This window comes from Cajanus cajan, chromosome 1 (genome assembly GCF_000230855.2).
Source record: "Cajanus cajan strain Asha chromosome 1, NIPB_CcT2T_4, whole genome shotgun sequence".
Lineage (NCBI taxonomy): Eukaryota > Viridiplantae > Streptophyta > Magnoliopsida > Fabales > Fabaceae > Cajanus > Cajanus cajan.
The window spans coordinates 1,159,272-1,176,088 of NC_138517.1; the positions used below are offsets into that span (position 1 = coordinate 1,159,272).

General features: G+C 28.9%; 1 protein-coding gene and 1 pseudogene across 1 annotated transcript; one reads left to right on the forward strand and one right to left on the reverse strand.

Moving 5' to 3' along the window:
* Positions 1 to 1,132: 1,132 nt before the first annotated feature.
* Positions 1,133 to 3,214, reverse strand: LOC109803985 (protein IQ-domain 26). Its single transcript, XM_020365705.3, has 4 exons — positions 3,059 to 3,214; positions 2,531 to 2,956; positions 2,160 to 2,369; positions 1,133 to 1,948 (listed from the first exon to the last, which is right to left on the reverse strand). The coding sequence occupies exons 2-4, from the start codon at positions 2,918 to 2,920 to the stop codon at positions 1,259 to 1,261; spliced, it is 1,290 nt and encodes a 429-aa protein (XP_020221294.1). The 5' UTR covers positions 2,921 to 2,956; positions 3,059 to 3,214; the 3' UTR covers positions 1,133 to 1,258.
* Positions 3,215 to 9,034: 5,820 nt separating this feature from the next.
* On the forward strand, positions 9,035 to 9,643 carry LOC145953929 (pentatricopeptide repeat-containing protein At3g05340 pseudogene; annotated as a pseudogene).
* Positions 9,644 to 16,817: the final 7,174 nt, after the last annotated feature.

Here is a 16,817-nt window from a genome sequence, read left to right on the forward strand (position 1 = left end):
ACGAATACATGTTTTTATTTTTATTTTTGCTACAACCCACAGTTAATCAATATTTAACATTGCAGCCTAATCAAATTAATTAGACCCTTTGACCATGTGTAGAGAAAGTTACTGATGAAGAGGCTAAAAGAGATAAAACATAAAAACAGCAACACAAGTTTTGAAACCAACAAAGGCCAAATCAACAACAATAACAAGCAATTAAAAAAACACATCTCTTTTTCTACCACCCCATTCAAAATTCAAAACAATTAAAAACTGTACATAGCAGTAAACGTATCTGTTTGCGGACCATGCATGAGCCAGAAGTCAACAGTGTCCTTTGACATTAAATATTCCTTCACATTAAATTAAATCCCCAATCAATTTTTTAAAATTTTGTTTTGGGTAATCGAAATCCCTATCATTAGTTTCTAATTGTTGAAAATGCCGAACTCTATACACAATCAATGTAGCTTTGCTTTAAGTCATTCATGCACTCAATGATCTGACAGCAAAATTTACTTGGTAATTCAAAAAGTCTTACATAGCATGATGTTGCTTCACTTTTAGAGGTATGTTAGTACATTTTTTGTTTACACATTTCACATACGAATAATTATATTATGGCTCGCTCTTTTTTTTTCTTCTTTTTTTCACAACACTTCTTTTATCATGGAGAAAAAACAAATGGATTATAAAAGAGGAGAGTGAGAATAGCATTAGACCCTGCATATAATCAGGCTTCACTTTAGTCCCAAAAGAAAAGCATTAGTTCATAGCTCAAACATCTCATAAGAACAGGAAAAAAAAATACACTTTTTTTAACATATTATACAACAAAAGTATAATCGATCCATGTTGTGACATCTTTAGGAAAAGCTCTTTCATCTCCTCTTTTTCTTTGATAGGAAAATTATTATGTCTAGTTTCTCCTCCAATATTTTTTTATTTACCGTGAATCTTGTTTAGAAATGGTTTCTTCAGCTACAAGTCTACAACATTTGAGTTGTTGAGGTTTCATTATCACCAACAAAAACAAACTCTACTGTAATAAAAAGAAAAACAACACATGCAAGGAGTTTAAACTACCGGCAAATTGCTACTCTTGCATTTGATATTTTGATTATAGTAACTATATAAGAAAATTCCATGAGAAAGACCAAACGATGTATCTGCAAATTGCCAATCTTGGGGGGAAGAAATAGAGTTTATTAACAGTGTAAAAAGCAAAGAGAGGTAGATATCTTTATGAATCTGTCCTAAGTTCACTAGTCAGTTACCACCTCCTCTGGTGGAAGTAGTTTCTATCTGTTTCCCTAACAGATTCTGAGGATTTATGAAGCTTACTCATCACAGCATTCTTGAAATTAATGACTTCTTGAACCTGTGAGCAAGACCTCTCCATTCTAACCCCACTCAAGCTACTCCTAGACTCCATCATTTCATTGAGTGAGAGCCTCTTCCTTGGACCTGGTTCTGGTCTTTGCTTTGGAGCACTATGAGACCTCAATTTGGCCTTAAAAGACTTGGTACTAGCCATGTAGTTTGGAAAATTCCCAAAATATTGCCCGGGGAACAAGTTATCAGTGCACACACTCTTTGGTGTCATAGGTGCACAACTACAAGAATGTCTGAAGCGTGGAGTGCTTTGTGCTGTGGAGAACCTACACTCTTCTCCTGTTAACCCCCATTCAGAGTCCTGAAAATTCCTTTGGTATGGTGTGGACAAACGTGTTGGGGTCGTTCTGTATGAAATTGGGAAGGGAGAGGAAAGGCCCTGAAATGATGGTTCATCACCAAAATCTGATATTGTCCTTCTAGACCTTGACTTAGGCCTGCCAGTGTCCACTTCCACTATTTTGGGGCTCCCATCAACACTATTGTTGTTTGTGGCATCAAAAGATGATGATACCCTTCTACTGTGTATGGGAACTGCATACTCACTCCTAGTATCATCAAACCTTTCCTGCAATGATTTCAAAATAGCAATTAGCTTAGAATAATCATAACAATTAGGTTAGGAACCATCACGGCCGGCCTAGTAGTAAAGAATTAGAATAATATGCATATGTTCTGAAAGTTTGAATCCTGTTGTTATCATTATAACTCCTATAGATAAAAAGAAAAATAGCAATTAGCTTAGAAATGTTGCAACAATCCGTTATTTGTGCCAATACCATGGATTTTCTTGCTCGGCTCTGAGATCTATATGCTTCATTCTCTGTGCTCATGAGCCTGCGAGATTTGTGGGACCGAATTGTAGCTTGAGCTCTAACAAGAGCCTGCATACTATGCAGGGTTGCTGTTGCTTGCTTCCTCACTAAATACCCTCTGACAAGTGCCTGCAACTTCACCAATCCCTTTAATGCCCTCAGTGCCTTCCTTGCCTATTCAAAACTCATGTCAATTTTAAAATTACACACTCCACATTGCACCAAAAACCAAAAGCAATAGAACAACATTCCAAATCAAATGAATAAAACCCTTACAATTGAAGCTAAAAGCATATAAATTTTTGGGACATAAAAAAGAAAAATTACAAACTCACCAGGTATCCTCTAAACACAGTCTGAATCTTGATGGCAGCCCACATCTCAGGTCCAACACCAAACATGGTGCCACCCCTTCCTTGACTGGTGAGCCTAACAACGGCCACCGCAGCATGTGCAGCGGCCACAGCAGCATCTGCAGCAGCTGCCGTGGCGGCGGCAACTGCAATGGCGTGCTTGTTCTGTTCCTTTTCAGAGCAGTAAGATTGCAACCATGCAGCCTCTGCTTGGGAAATGTTGGGGGGTATAGTACCTGGATTGTGACACAAAACTCTTGAATTATTAGCACATTCCATGCTTTTGGACTCAACACACTTTGAGTTTTGTTTGTGCTCTTTCTCTCTTTTAATGCCAAACAAGCTCTTCACCCACCTGGTGGCTCTCCCCATTGCCTCACTCACTGCAAGAAATAGTGCAAATGCAACCTACAAATGTGGTGGTTAAAGTATACATTGTTTGAGACCCTCCAAAATAATGAGATAAGATGAAAAGGAAAGAGTGTCAATGTGAATGAGCCATATACTTACTATGTTGTTTTATTGGCCTTGCTAGCAAGAATGTGAAAGGAGACAAAACAAAAGAAATGAAACCGAAGAAAGACTCTGCCAAGCCCTCGTGAAAATCTGTGTTACATGACAAAAAACGAGCCCATAGAACATGCAGGGAGAGAACAAAGAAAGTTCAAGAAATTAATATATTTGAAATAACATATAAATGATATAATTATATAAAGTAAGAAAATGCTACAGTTAAGAATAGGACTGTACTGTGGTAAAGATATCAGAGAAAAGGGTAACCTACATCTACTTTTTATAGAATCAGATTCCGGAAAAGAAAGGAACAAAAACTCTGTTTTACTTCTTCAAAGTTGCTTTCTATTACTTTAGTATTTTGTTAATTATTTTAATATTATTTTTTAAAATCCTGAAAATTTGAAACAGCTTAGCGTGTGTTTGGAATCACGTTTACTGGACTCAACACGTGTAAAAAAACATAAAAATAAGAAGCTATCATATCTTATTTTTGTGTCAAATTGTTAAAACGTGAATTATTGGCGCGAATTCAAACATGTACTTAGAATTTGAGTTGTAATTTATAACTAATATTTTAATATATATATATATATATATTATATAATTAAAATTTATAATAAATTAAATATAAATAAATATTATATTTGGATATATAAATTATATTTAAAATTGTATAAATATTAAATAAATATTTTTAATATATAAATAATATTTTAAATTTATAATAAATAATTTATTTTGTAGTATAAAATTATCTTATTTATTTATTGATAATTTATTTAAAATATTATTTTTATAATAAATAATTATAATAAATAATAACTTTTTAGTTGGAGAAAAAAGAAGGATAGATGATAGATTTTTATAAAATGTTTTTTTTATTCAAAATATTAGATAAAATTGGAGGAGTCAAAATTATTCCTTTAAATTCTCCTCAAAATTATAATATTTTGAGGGATTATTTTTCAGTAACTTATAATAAGTAAACTTTTTTTTTTGCTTATTTAGTATTTCTATCTTTGATTAATGTTTTGAATTTATATAAATTTAAATCTTTTAACTTAATTTCCATCTTTTTTTAGCATGTCTACGGTTTTTGAATTTAAATTTTTGTCATACTTAAAATGCAGATCACTTACCATAATACTTAATTATATCTAATCTCTCAGAAATTGAATTATCAGTACATTTCATAAGTTTAATTAAAAGAACTAAATATAGAATGAAAGGAAAAAAATCTGAAATTAATATAAGAAATCGTGTATATATATATATATATATATATATATATATATAAAGAAACGTTAATTATACGATTTGATTAGTAAACAATCTTTGAAGATTAAAAAAAAGTATTGACTAATAGTGCTTTTCTTATAAATAAAAAAAAAAAAAAAGTTGAGAAGGAAAAGCACATAAAAGTGAAAATTTTGTACTTGAGAAAAGTGAAGAAGAAAAAAGAAAAAGTAAACAGTGAAAGTCTCAAAATCCACCTGTCTTCCACCCATTATTTTTATGGAGCCACGTGTCCTCCAAAGAAAGTTACTTGAATTGAGGGTCCTAACATATATACTCTCTCACACACTCGGGTGTTACTATTTTTATTTTGATCACCATCCCTATTCCTCAACTTCAATCTTTTACATTCATGCATGTAACAGAGCCAATGAAAAAGAAGCTTTCAATCGATTTTAATTTCTACTCCACTAGTTACCATAGCCATGTTGTGTTTTGTTTTTATTTTTTTATTTTAACTTTATCTCTTTTTGGGTATTAAAAGATTAATCGATCCGTAGCTAGCATCTATATACATCAAATATTTGTTTTAACCATCCTTTTATTAATTGTGCAACCATGCATGGCTTATAAGAAAATGAAAATTATATATGAGTGTGCCAGTTAGCTAGCCCAGGAAACTACCTAGGTCGGCTATATACACGTGGGATATGATACATCCATGCATTCATTTGGACTATCATTGCTCAAATTAAACAAAGTTGTTGGTCCTAATGTTTCTAACATCTAATCAAAAAGATTAAAACATATAAAAACAAACAAATATTGCTCCACACATATGCACACAGATACAAGAATATGTTCATAGAATGCAGATATAAAGATAAGAAAAAGAAAAAAAAAAACCAAATTTTACATGATTTAGTCTTAAGACTTACATATATGAAAAAAATAGCATCAGTCTTCAAGTAATAAGTTATAAGTCACACAATAACTTTTATATTATTTTAACACTCTTTGTAACCTTCACCCTTGTTATTAATCTTGCACATTCATCAATTTTGTATTTATATTACATACAAGAGAAATAAATAATATATATATATATATATATATATATAAAATACAAGAGAGTGCAAGATAAAACCACAATCATAACAATTTTAGGAATCAACTAACGCATAAAATAAAAGTTAGTTGAGAAAGACTTGCTACTAGACATCAACAAATGTTATATATACAAATTTGTTTTTCGATACTTTAAAGGTGAAAGATATTGATTATCCCCATGTCTTTAAATATGCATGCAAGTAATTCTAAAATTATTAGTGTAAAAACTGTGCTGCACTTGTACTTTCATGAGAGAAGAGGATAAAACAAAATTTGCTTGAAGATGATGAACATTGATGTTGACATTGTAAGAGTACGTAGTACTCGCTAAATAAGTCAAGAAAATCACTTGCGACCTTTCATTTATCGTAGTAATATTTATTAATTTACAACTTCATATTAATTCTTCTCTCTAAATTTTCAAATAAACCAATATTAATTGAAAAATTACATATAAGTTACTATGATGTTATGTTTTAGAATACAGAAATGGATCTCGGTAAAGAAAATATTCCTTTGTATTTTGTACAAAATCACAAATATTTTCTATTAAAATAATCTTGATTGAATCATATATCATCATTATATAAGAGTCTCAAACTCTTGTAATCAAGCATTTGCTTGGCTGCATACTTAAAACTCAATCTTGAGATAATTAGTTAAGTTAGAATAATTTTAATTAATCTCTTTGTTTGATAATGGTTTAATATTAAAGGAATCATTATTTGAATCCATTTCAATAAATTCATTAAGTTAAAGTATATTAAAAAAAAACTTGTAATATGAGTAACATTGCCTGATTTTTCATTCAATATAAACCATATTTTACTATTCTACAAAAAAAAAAAAAAAAAAGAGGAAGAATTTTCCTTGAACTTGTACATAAGTTATTTTATGATGGTGAGATGTCTTTGAAATGTAAAATGCATACAGACTGAAAGGTTTTTAATTTCGGCTGGACATGGACAGACTGAGAAAGCGGGAGCGATTTTGGGCCATTAAAAAGGGAATCTATCCGAGCCAAGTTGAGGAATATTTACAAAGTGTCACACTCATTCACATAAGGATTTAATTTTTAACATTTTTTAATAATCATGTTATTAATAAAAAATATATATTTATTAATTTTATTTATAATTAGTTTTTATTAAAAAATTTAGTTAATTATTTTTACAGAGGTATCCTATGTCTGTGTCGACTAGGTTTTTTTCATTCCAAGTTAAATTCAAGACATTCAATGTTGGAAAAATTTGTATTTATCCAAAATTATATAAGATTTATCTATTATTTATTTATACATCAAACTTAATATTACTTGACATGAAGAGAAATATTGAAAAAATTTAAATAAATAATAATTTTAACTTTATAATCCGATTTTATAAAATTAATTAAGAAGAGATGATATATTAAAAAAAACTCAAATATCATAACCAACTAAATATTTTTCAATCTTATAAGTCCATTTGTAAAATTAAGTTAGATTTATAATCCAATTAAGATTCAACAGTATTTTGTTTTATTATTATTTTTTAATTTATCATTTCATTCATTTGCCTCGTTATATAAAGAAAAAATAATGGAAAATTAAATAAAAAATAATAATCATTATGCATATTTTATATTTGGACAGGTTCGATATCCAAACTTGTGTTTACAAAAAAAAAAAAAATATTATAAAAAGAGATATTAATTTCTTAAATAAATTTTAGTATATAAAAATTAATTTATTTTTGGCTGAGAGATGTTTTGAATTTAAAACAAAACAAAACAAGACGTAGTCGCATTAAAATTTTCTCTTATTTAAATAAGCTTAATGCCAGATATGAAAAAGAAAAAGAAAAACATTGGTTTAATTAGTTTCACCGTACAAATTATGACGTTTTTATAAATTCTTAAATGGACATCCTCGTGAATAGGATTTTCTCCTCATTCCTTGCTTTTGATGATGTACAAATCATATGCATACATATTTTTTATAATTTGAGCAAAAATATTTCAACTTTATTTTTTCTCTCAAAATATTTAAATGTGAATCGTGGGGGAAGATTATGGCCTACCAACCATTTTAATTATTGCCCAGACCCTTTTCTGAGAAGCAACAGAGTAATTGTTGGTTGCTGGTACATGTCAATCAGAGAATTAATCTAAGTTCTAGATATGTCAGAACTGAGAAATTAAGCATTAATTATCTTTTCTATTTCAATATGGATGAAAATGCCCTAACTACATGCATATCATATATATATATATATAATTTAAAATATAAAAAAAAACCTTATTAGCAATGGCAATTGATTAGGACCATCTTTGTTTAGGTGTGATCTAGGCTACTCCTATACAATATTCTTTCAGATACCATTAATGTTATCCCTAAACATTATTATGTAGTCCATTTCCTTTTTGAAAATACATCTATGATATTTCTCCTTTTCATAATGGGCCAAATTTGCATACCAGTTTTCATTAGCATATTCTTTTCCTTTCTATAGGTCTGTCTATCTTTTTTTTTTGGTCCCTTGTTTTATTTATATGTGTAATACTGGTTAATTATGTGTGTTAGTTAATAGCAATAACATGAATTGCCAATAAGCTTAACATATAAAGTGTATATCCTGTATACGTGGTTCTTTTTAAGAGTAAAAAGCATCTAGTTGTAACCCTTGGAATGGTAAAAAAGTCTTGGACAAATTTATTGGACCCTATACACATGGCAGATAGAAAAACCAATGTTTGCAATTTTCATCTACTGAAAAAGCTTAACAAAAAATAAATGGCTAATTAAAGATTTCAACAGGTTCTCATGCTGATCAGAACATGCAACGTTATTTGATAAATTAAATAGTGTTTACTTAATACAGAAAAATCTTTAGTATAACGGGAATGCTATGATACAAAATATTTTCATGATGCATATTTTATGTTATTATTAATTCAAGAAAATTCATTTCTAGGTAAATTGGAGATAATATAAAAAGTTTTGATCGCTCTTATATATAGGAAAGAATTTTGTGTGGAGAAAGTTATTTCAATTCTTTTTTTTTTTTTACATATTTCGTTGATTATTGATGATAACATATCATAATGTATTATATCAATAATAAATATTCATGTTGATGAAAAATTGACGACATAAAATGATCAACTACCAGAATCACAAATATAAGAATTTTTAAAGTTGATAATAAAATGTGTGTAAATTTGAAAGATACATGACAAAATTTTAAAAGATGATGGAAAAAGGCACAATTAACCCAAAGAAACTTGGCTGGTGATAAACACACCTCCTTTTTTTTTTAAATATATGAAATCCCTAAACTATCCTTATTTGCACCTCTCTTCTTTTTTTTTTTCCTCCGAGCACCTCTCTTCTTCTTCCTCTTCCGCGCACCTCTCTTTTTTTTCCTCCTTCGCACGCACACCTCTCTTCTTGTTTCTCTTCCGCACGCGCACCTCTCTTCTTCTTTCTCCTCCGCACGCCTCTCTTCTTTTTTCTCCTCCGCGCACCTCCCTTCTTCTCTTCTTCGTCACTTTCTTCTCCAAACCATTAGAACTTGTTTTTAGTACAATTATTATATTTTTTTATCTCTCATTAGAACTTTCTTCTCATTATTTTTTGATCATATGCCTGTTAAAGATATCGTGTCATGGAACACGATGATTTCTGGGTTTTTAAGGAGAAGGGATTTTGACGCGGGTTTTAGGTTCTTTAAGCAAATGGGTGGGTCAAAGGCAGTGTGTTGTCGATTTGACAAAGCAACACTGACTACAATGTTGTCAGCTTGTGATGGACTGGAATTCTCTGATGTGACCAAAATGATTCATGGTTTGGTGTTTGTTGGTGGCTTTGAGAGGGAAATTACAGTGGGCAACGCTCTTGTGACATCGTATTTTAAATGTGGGTGTTTTAGTCAAGGTAGGCAGGTTTTTTATGAGATGCTTGAGAGGAATGTTGTGACTTGGACGACAGTGATTTCTGGCCTCGCGCAAAATGAGTTTTATGAGGATGGTTTGAGATTGTTCCATCAAATGCGTTGCGGGTGGGTGAGTCCTAATTCTTTGACATATTTGAGTGCACTCATGGCTTGTTCTGGTTTACAAGCGTTATTGGAAGGTAGTAAAATTCATGGCTTGCTATGGAAATTGGGAATGCAGTCGGATTTATGCATTGAAAGTGCTTTGATGGATTTGTATTCGAAGTGTGGAAGTTTAGAAGCTGAAAACAAGTTCTAATGGTTTGGAGAAGAACGTGACGAAGAAGAGAAGAAGGAAGGTGCGCGAAGGAGAAACAAGAAGGGAGGTGCGCGGAGGAGAAAGAAGAAGAGAGGTGCGCGTGCGAAGGAGGAAAAAAAAGAGAGGTGCGCGGAAGAAGAAGAGAGGTACAAATAAGGGTAGTCTAGGGATTTCATATATTTAAAAAAAAAGGGGGTGTATTTATATAAAAATGGAGGTGTGTTTATCACCGGCCAAGAAACTTTTTCCTTGACTTTCTCTGCTGGACTGCGCGTTATATGAATCCAGGCCCATGAAAGGGCATCTAAGCCATTAACTTACCAGGCCGATACCGACAACAGATACAAGGCAATTGACAGAAATTTTGGGCCCTTAGCCCAAATCACTGAACACTTTTTTCATCTTGGATTTAGTTCTGTCTCCGGGCCTTAGGAATTAGGATTATAAATGAATGTGGATGGCCCTAAATAAATAATGAATTACAAAGTTCTTTAAAATCTCTTCCCTAGTCCGTATTTAGTTGAGTGTAAATGATGGGAAAATTAACTTAAACACGGTTAAATTTTATATTTCTCTTATTAGTTATTACTCTTGTATCTGTTTGCAATTTCACTTTTCGTATTCTCACTTTATATCTAACTATTGTATTACGTTGCATAAAAAAAAATTGTTATGTGTTAAGTGACCTTGTGAGATGTGAACAAAAAAGAACAAATAAAAAGGGTAGAGTTCAGGGACTTGCATTCCCTTTTCTCCTGTAATCGAACTACAAATACAGGCAAATGCCCTTGAAATCAATATCTTATTAACTACGAATTAGTATAATACTAAATTAACATTTTACTCTTCTAAAATATATATATAGCGTTGTCTTTAATTCCTAAAATTAAGAAGCTTAAAATAGGATCCACCTAATAGTAGAAAATTGAAATAATATGTATAAAGTCATAAGTTTTTTTTCTTCTATAACTGTTGTTATTTATTTATTTATTTATTTTATCAACCTGGGTCACTTTTAGTATTAGATTCCGAAAATTTTGTAGCCAAGAACATATTTAGATAATGGATACTCACTCATACGACGTTAATCAGTTGAGATTTTACGTTTTAATTTTAATTAAGGTGAAACATTTTATTAGTGTCATCTTTGCTACTTTAGTACATAATTTATAAAAGAAGAATTAATTAGAAAACCTGGTTGCAGAGTGGATGAGATTAATGCATAATAATTAAATAGAGTACACATGGAATCGCGGGGGTAAAATTATGAAAGAAAGAAGAAGAAAAAACACTTGTCGATTGAATTGGATCTGGTCTCCTTGTTGTATGTTTTATTAATTTGGGGTTGTTTAGTAGTGGACCTAATGTGTCTTTTCCATTTTCAAATTTTAATTCATTGGGAATATGTAATATCGTCCATTGCTTAACATACTTTTTCTACCACGAAACTATTGCATATAAGAAATGTTGTATATACATATAAGGGTATTTGAAAAGAATTGGGAACTTGCTTTTAGAAATTCTAATACGTGTTTCCCAATTTTTAGGATATAAAATGGGGAGAAAAAGTTGTTACTTTGAAAATAAAAATATTTGAGTTTACTATGAAATGGATAAATTGCCAGACTTGATCATAAACTTTTACGGTTGTATTATTAAGACAGAAGAATTCCTTAAATTATCTACAATAATATATAATTAAAGGGAAGTCTCATTTATTAAAATTTTTTTTTGGACAATTATACTCTTTAAAGAACCATAAGGACATAATGCCATTACCACTAAAAGAAATGTACTTTAACTACTTAACAACAAAGAAAACTTCTTTACACATCAAATTTTTTCACGGATTATTGATAGAAGATGTTTTTTCTTTTAACTTTTATTATTTTATTTTTATTTTTATGATAAATATGTAAAAGCACTTAGTATTTTTTTTCCCTTTAGTATATATAAAAATAAAAACATATTATATTAAACAACTTCAACTTCAATGAATATCATGGTTAAATATATTATTCTAACTACTATGAACTTATATGTATATGTCTATGAAAATGCTCATCATAACTATCATATGTACACATTTTCTCTTTCTTCTCACCCGTTTCTACCTCATTTTCTCTTTTATTCATATATCTTTTTTTATGAAAATACTCATCATATTTGATTATATATATATATATAACAGATATGTAGGTAATAAGATATTTGATTGTGTTTAATCCCCTTTGCATGTAAAGTTAATTTACAAGTATATTGAATGATGAGAATTATAAAGTTCAATCAAGTTTATTAACTCACAATAGAGGAATATAGAATTTTTTATTTATCAACTCCATCATATTAGTTTAAAGCTCAATCATGTTCATTAACTCACAACTGGAGAACATAAAATTAATTATTTACCTATCAACTTCATCATATTAGTTTAGACCGGTTATTACTACTTAAAAGATACGTTCTACGTCAAATGAGATATTTATGTGTTTGTAAACTTAAATTCATCTTATTGTCTCTTATTCTAATATATGAAACCTTAATTATATTCCAACAAAAAATGCATGTTATGCTGTGTTTCAATTTGAATATATATCACGTAGCCTTTGCAACCATTACTAGAAGAATGTTGTTTTCCTGCGAATTTTATTGCAAAAAAATATTCGCAGAAATTTTTTGCAAATTTTCTTGTAATAATAATTTCATAAATTTTTTTACGAATTTATTTGCAAAAAATAATTTACAGATATTTCTTACAAATTTTTTTATGAAAAATAATCTATAAGAAATTTTTGCAAATTTTGCAACAATTTTAATGATCATAGAAATTTTTTTCCATGATAAAAATTTGCAGAAAATATTATAAAAATTTTATTTTGTTTCTTGTAGATTATCTTGCAAAAATAAATTCGCAAGTAATGTTTACTAAATGGTAGAAAAATTTTGCAAGTAATTTTTCCTGTAGATTTTTCTGTCAATTTTAATCCCCAAAAAAATCAAAAAAAAAATATTTAAATTTATAAGTTTAATATTTTAAAAAAACTTTGAGTCTCATATCGATTGAAAATAAAACAATTAAAAAGTATATAAATTGGGGCAACACATACCTTACAAGTTGATTTGTATAGTTGAGTGTTAGACTTATAATCTACAATCTTAAAATTTAAAAGATTATATATCACATGTTGGAGACGTGAAAATAATTGTTTCGGATGAATTCATTGTGAGCATTAGTAATTTCTTTAAATTTTTCGTAAAAAATATTTCTGCAAATTTTATTGTGAAAAAATTCACAGGAAACTTTCTTGCGAATTTTTTTTTGCAAGAAACTTTCCTACAAATTTTTTTTGTAAGAAATTTTCCGACAAATTTTTTTCAAGAAAATTCGCAAAAAACATATAATAAGAATAACGTTTTTTGCAAATTTTTATGAAAAATTCACAAGAAAAGTTGCATGTAATAAATTCAGACATAAATATTAGTTGTATGGCTAAGTGGTATCAGAATGGGAGCTGAAAACGGCAGTGGTCCCTTCAAGTGTCGACCTTAAAGTGGGCAGAGAATGATCGATGCATAGCCAACTGAGCCCAAATAAGAATTAACCTACACTACACCTATGAATATATATAACATTTGCACGAAAGATATATAGGCAGTGGTGGCACACAGGAACAGTTGCTGTGGTCGTATGTGGGGAACAAGAGGGATAAGCTTCTCGGGCTTTGTTTACTGCCACTTTAATGGAGCAAATACAAACTAGTCATTTTTATTTACTTTCATCATACCTAACTAGACTGCTAGCTGGGTCTATAAGGATATTATTTGTATAGTAAGAGAAATAAGTCTTGATCACGTTATATGGAATGATTCAAAAATTAAATTATTATTCTTTTGATTTGTAGAAATCGAAATTGGTACAAACAGATTTATAATGTTATTAAAAAGTTTTCTATATAAAATTATATATAAAAATTACTGGTTAATTATTAAACTAATTTTTATACTTCTAAAAAAAATATTTGATCTTGCACACTCATATCAATTTATAAAAATAAGATAAATATAAATCATTTAGTAATTCTCTCATTTTTATAAAAGAAAATACTATTTTGATGAAAGATTAATATCCTGATCAATTGATAAAGTGTTTGTCAAAAAAGAAAATATATATAGATATTCATCTTCTTTAATTTAATATATTTCTCTTAGACACATGTAAAAGTAATTTTTTATGAACTTGTATTTATTATATATATTTAATTTTTTTTAATTAAACACAATTGGAGGAAGAAAATATCCATTTTTAGTATTACAAAATACTCATGAATAAAAAAATGTGATAAATGTTTTACTTTTCTTCTTCTCTTTATTATATACCAATGAGGCTGACATGTTAAGGGACATGTCAAGCCAACTTGAGAAACAAAAAAAGGCAGTTTGTTGAACTAATCATAAAAAACTAGCTCTTCATAATACTATATATATATCCACGTAGTTTTAACCATGTTAGACACACATATAAGAGCTGCAATTAATGTATAGTGAAAGAGAAATAATACACGCAGGTTGTTTTCTGAGAGTTGTTCCCTTGGAGAGTGAGCATAGGCCATCTCAATGGGGGTATCATGTTAGAGGCTATAGAGTTTCTTTCAAACAGATAGAGCCATGATATGCATACATAGGGTCTAAATGGTGATCATGATGTTGGTTGGTTAGTTGGTCATGATCGATATATTTGGAGGGGAAGCTTATTTTTTCTTTATGAGAAAAAAAGAGATTATATATATAGGCACGCAAAGATCTTGAAAACTATATATATATATAAAGGAATTAAGGCTCAGATAAGGGGACAAGGAAAGTGTTCATGAGATATTGGGTTGGTTGGTTACTCAAAATCCAAAAGGGTAGCCATGTGAGAACCATGATGATGCAAAATGATGTTGTCTATGCATGTAACCATTTCATTATTCATTTGCTACATAGTTTTTTATTTATTTCTTTTTTCTTTTTTATGTGCATGTTCTTAATTTACCCCTCAAAATTATTTTTCACACCAAATTGAAGAACAGATTTCAGCAATAGTTGTTACTGCTAGCTACCTAGAGATATATAGCCACCATGAACCTCGAAGTTTGATATAATTCTTTAATTGGTACTATGCAAATAATTGACCTCTTTCCTAACATGCATGTCCCTAGCTAGCAAGCTAAAACCATAGATGTTCGCAGGCTTCTTATGCAAGCTATTATTGGATAATTTATACAAATATATATATACACATGTGTGTTCACTTTTTACATTGATTTGATATCAAAGCAAGGTTGTAATTTTTAACCTAGCTACACGAGTATAGGTGCTAGGACAAACGATTATTCAACACATATCTTAGAAGTTCGTATGTTTTTACTAAAAGGCTGAAACATCCTTTAAAAAGTAATATAATACTTGTAAACAAATAAAAAAAGCCATATAATTTATATAAAAAAAAAATACAAGAAAAATTGGAAGCTTGTCAAAGTTGTTTTATTGTATAAAATGTATCAACCAATTTTTCGTAATTTGATAAATTAATGTTTGAATTCTTGAAAGATATCCACCCTTGATGTTCAATAGTACCCTCAAATAAAAATTGTTTTGAAGAAAGAATACACGTGAGAATCCATAAGAAAGAAATAATTAAAACATTTCTTTCACTTTTTACCAGAAAAATAATTTAATTAGTAATAGATGTAAGAAAAAGGTGTTGTTATAATGGAAATTTTCAATTTATTACATGTACTATCTAGATAGAGACTGTAATTAAAATTGGTCAAGGATCAATAATGTACTTTAGCTAGTCAGACTTTCACTCACTATATAGTTTGAATCTTGAATTTTCATAATATTTTACTAAGCGTGCATATGTACTTTACTTTCTTTTTTCTTTTTTTTTGGAAAACCAACTATGTAAGATAACCTTTTCAATGAGGAGAGACTTTTCTTATATTAATTTTTTATAAAAAAAAGTTAACAAAATAAATTATGAGAATAAAATTATACTACATTAGTAAATTTAAAATGATTAAAAATTAATAACTTATAGGAATATATATATATATATATATATATATATATATATGTGCGCGCGTGTATATATATATATATAATATATGGAGAGATTATTTTTTTTCTTCCGAAAATTAACTATTTATGATAACCTTTTCAATGGAGAGAGACTTTTCTTATATTAAATTGTTATAAAAAAAATTTAAAAAAAGAAATTATAAGAATAAAATTATAATATATTAGTAAATTTAAAAAAAAATTAAAAATCAATAACATGTAAGGATAGGGACCTCTATATATATATATATGATGTGGGGACACATGCTCACTCAATTTAATTTGTCTATTATCATTGGTATCGAATTAATTTTTTTAGGTAAGCCTTATTATCAATAATTTAGCTTTCATTATTATATATATATATATATATTTAATTATTATCACATTACATATATATTTTTCATATTAAGATATTATTTTTATCATACGTTGTTTGCAATTATATCCACTACTTTAACATATGATAGCAAAACTCAAATATAGTAGCCCATTAATTATACGTTGTTAGATGTAACTCAACCTCAAGTGCAACAATATTATCTACATCAATAATCTACATGCATGCTGATGGTCCAATTGTATATGTATCTCATTGAACTAGCATATGGGATGTTTGTCTCCTCAATTTGCAATAAAGTTTGTGAAAACATGCATAAAGTAGTGTAATACACTACGTTCATAATTAATTAATGTGACCTATAAACTAAACTTCCCATGTGTAGTCACGTGCATGGCTGGACACGCGAATACGACCCTTCAATTAGTGGTGGTGACCTTGTTAATCTTAACTAAAGTGGATATATAATTATATATTGCCATCAAGTAAAGTCAACTATACTTATTACCTCTAATGTGCAAAGTATATATATAAAAGTCAACTATTTAAAAAAATATGAAATAATGATTACACATTAAAATAAACTAAAAGATAAAAATTCTAAAATATATAAAATATTTTAACGATTTTGAATAGTTTTATTGTTCATAAACTTATATTAGAATTAATGTATTTATTACATTCCATTCACCTCGATTCTTATTATTTTTTATATTTCATAACTCATATAGA

Coding starts and splice junctions, on each gene's coding strand:
- LOC109803985 (XM_020365705.3), bottom strand. CDS start 2,920: ATGGGGAGAGCCACCAGGTGGGTGAAGAGCTTGTTTGGCATTAAAAGA. Junction 2,370..2,530: donor CTGTGTTTAGAGGATACCTG/GTGAGTTTGTAA, acceptor AGTTTTGAATAG/GCAAGGAAGGCACTGAGGGC. Junction 1,949..2,159: donor GCCGAGCAAGAAAATCCATG/GTATTGGCACAA, acceptor AAATCATTGCAG/GAAAGGTTTGATGATACTAG.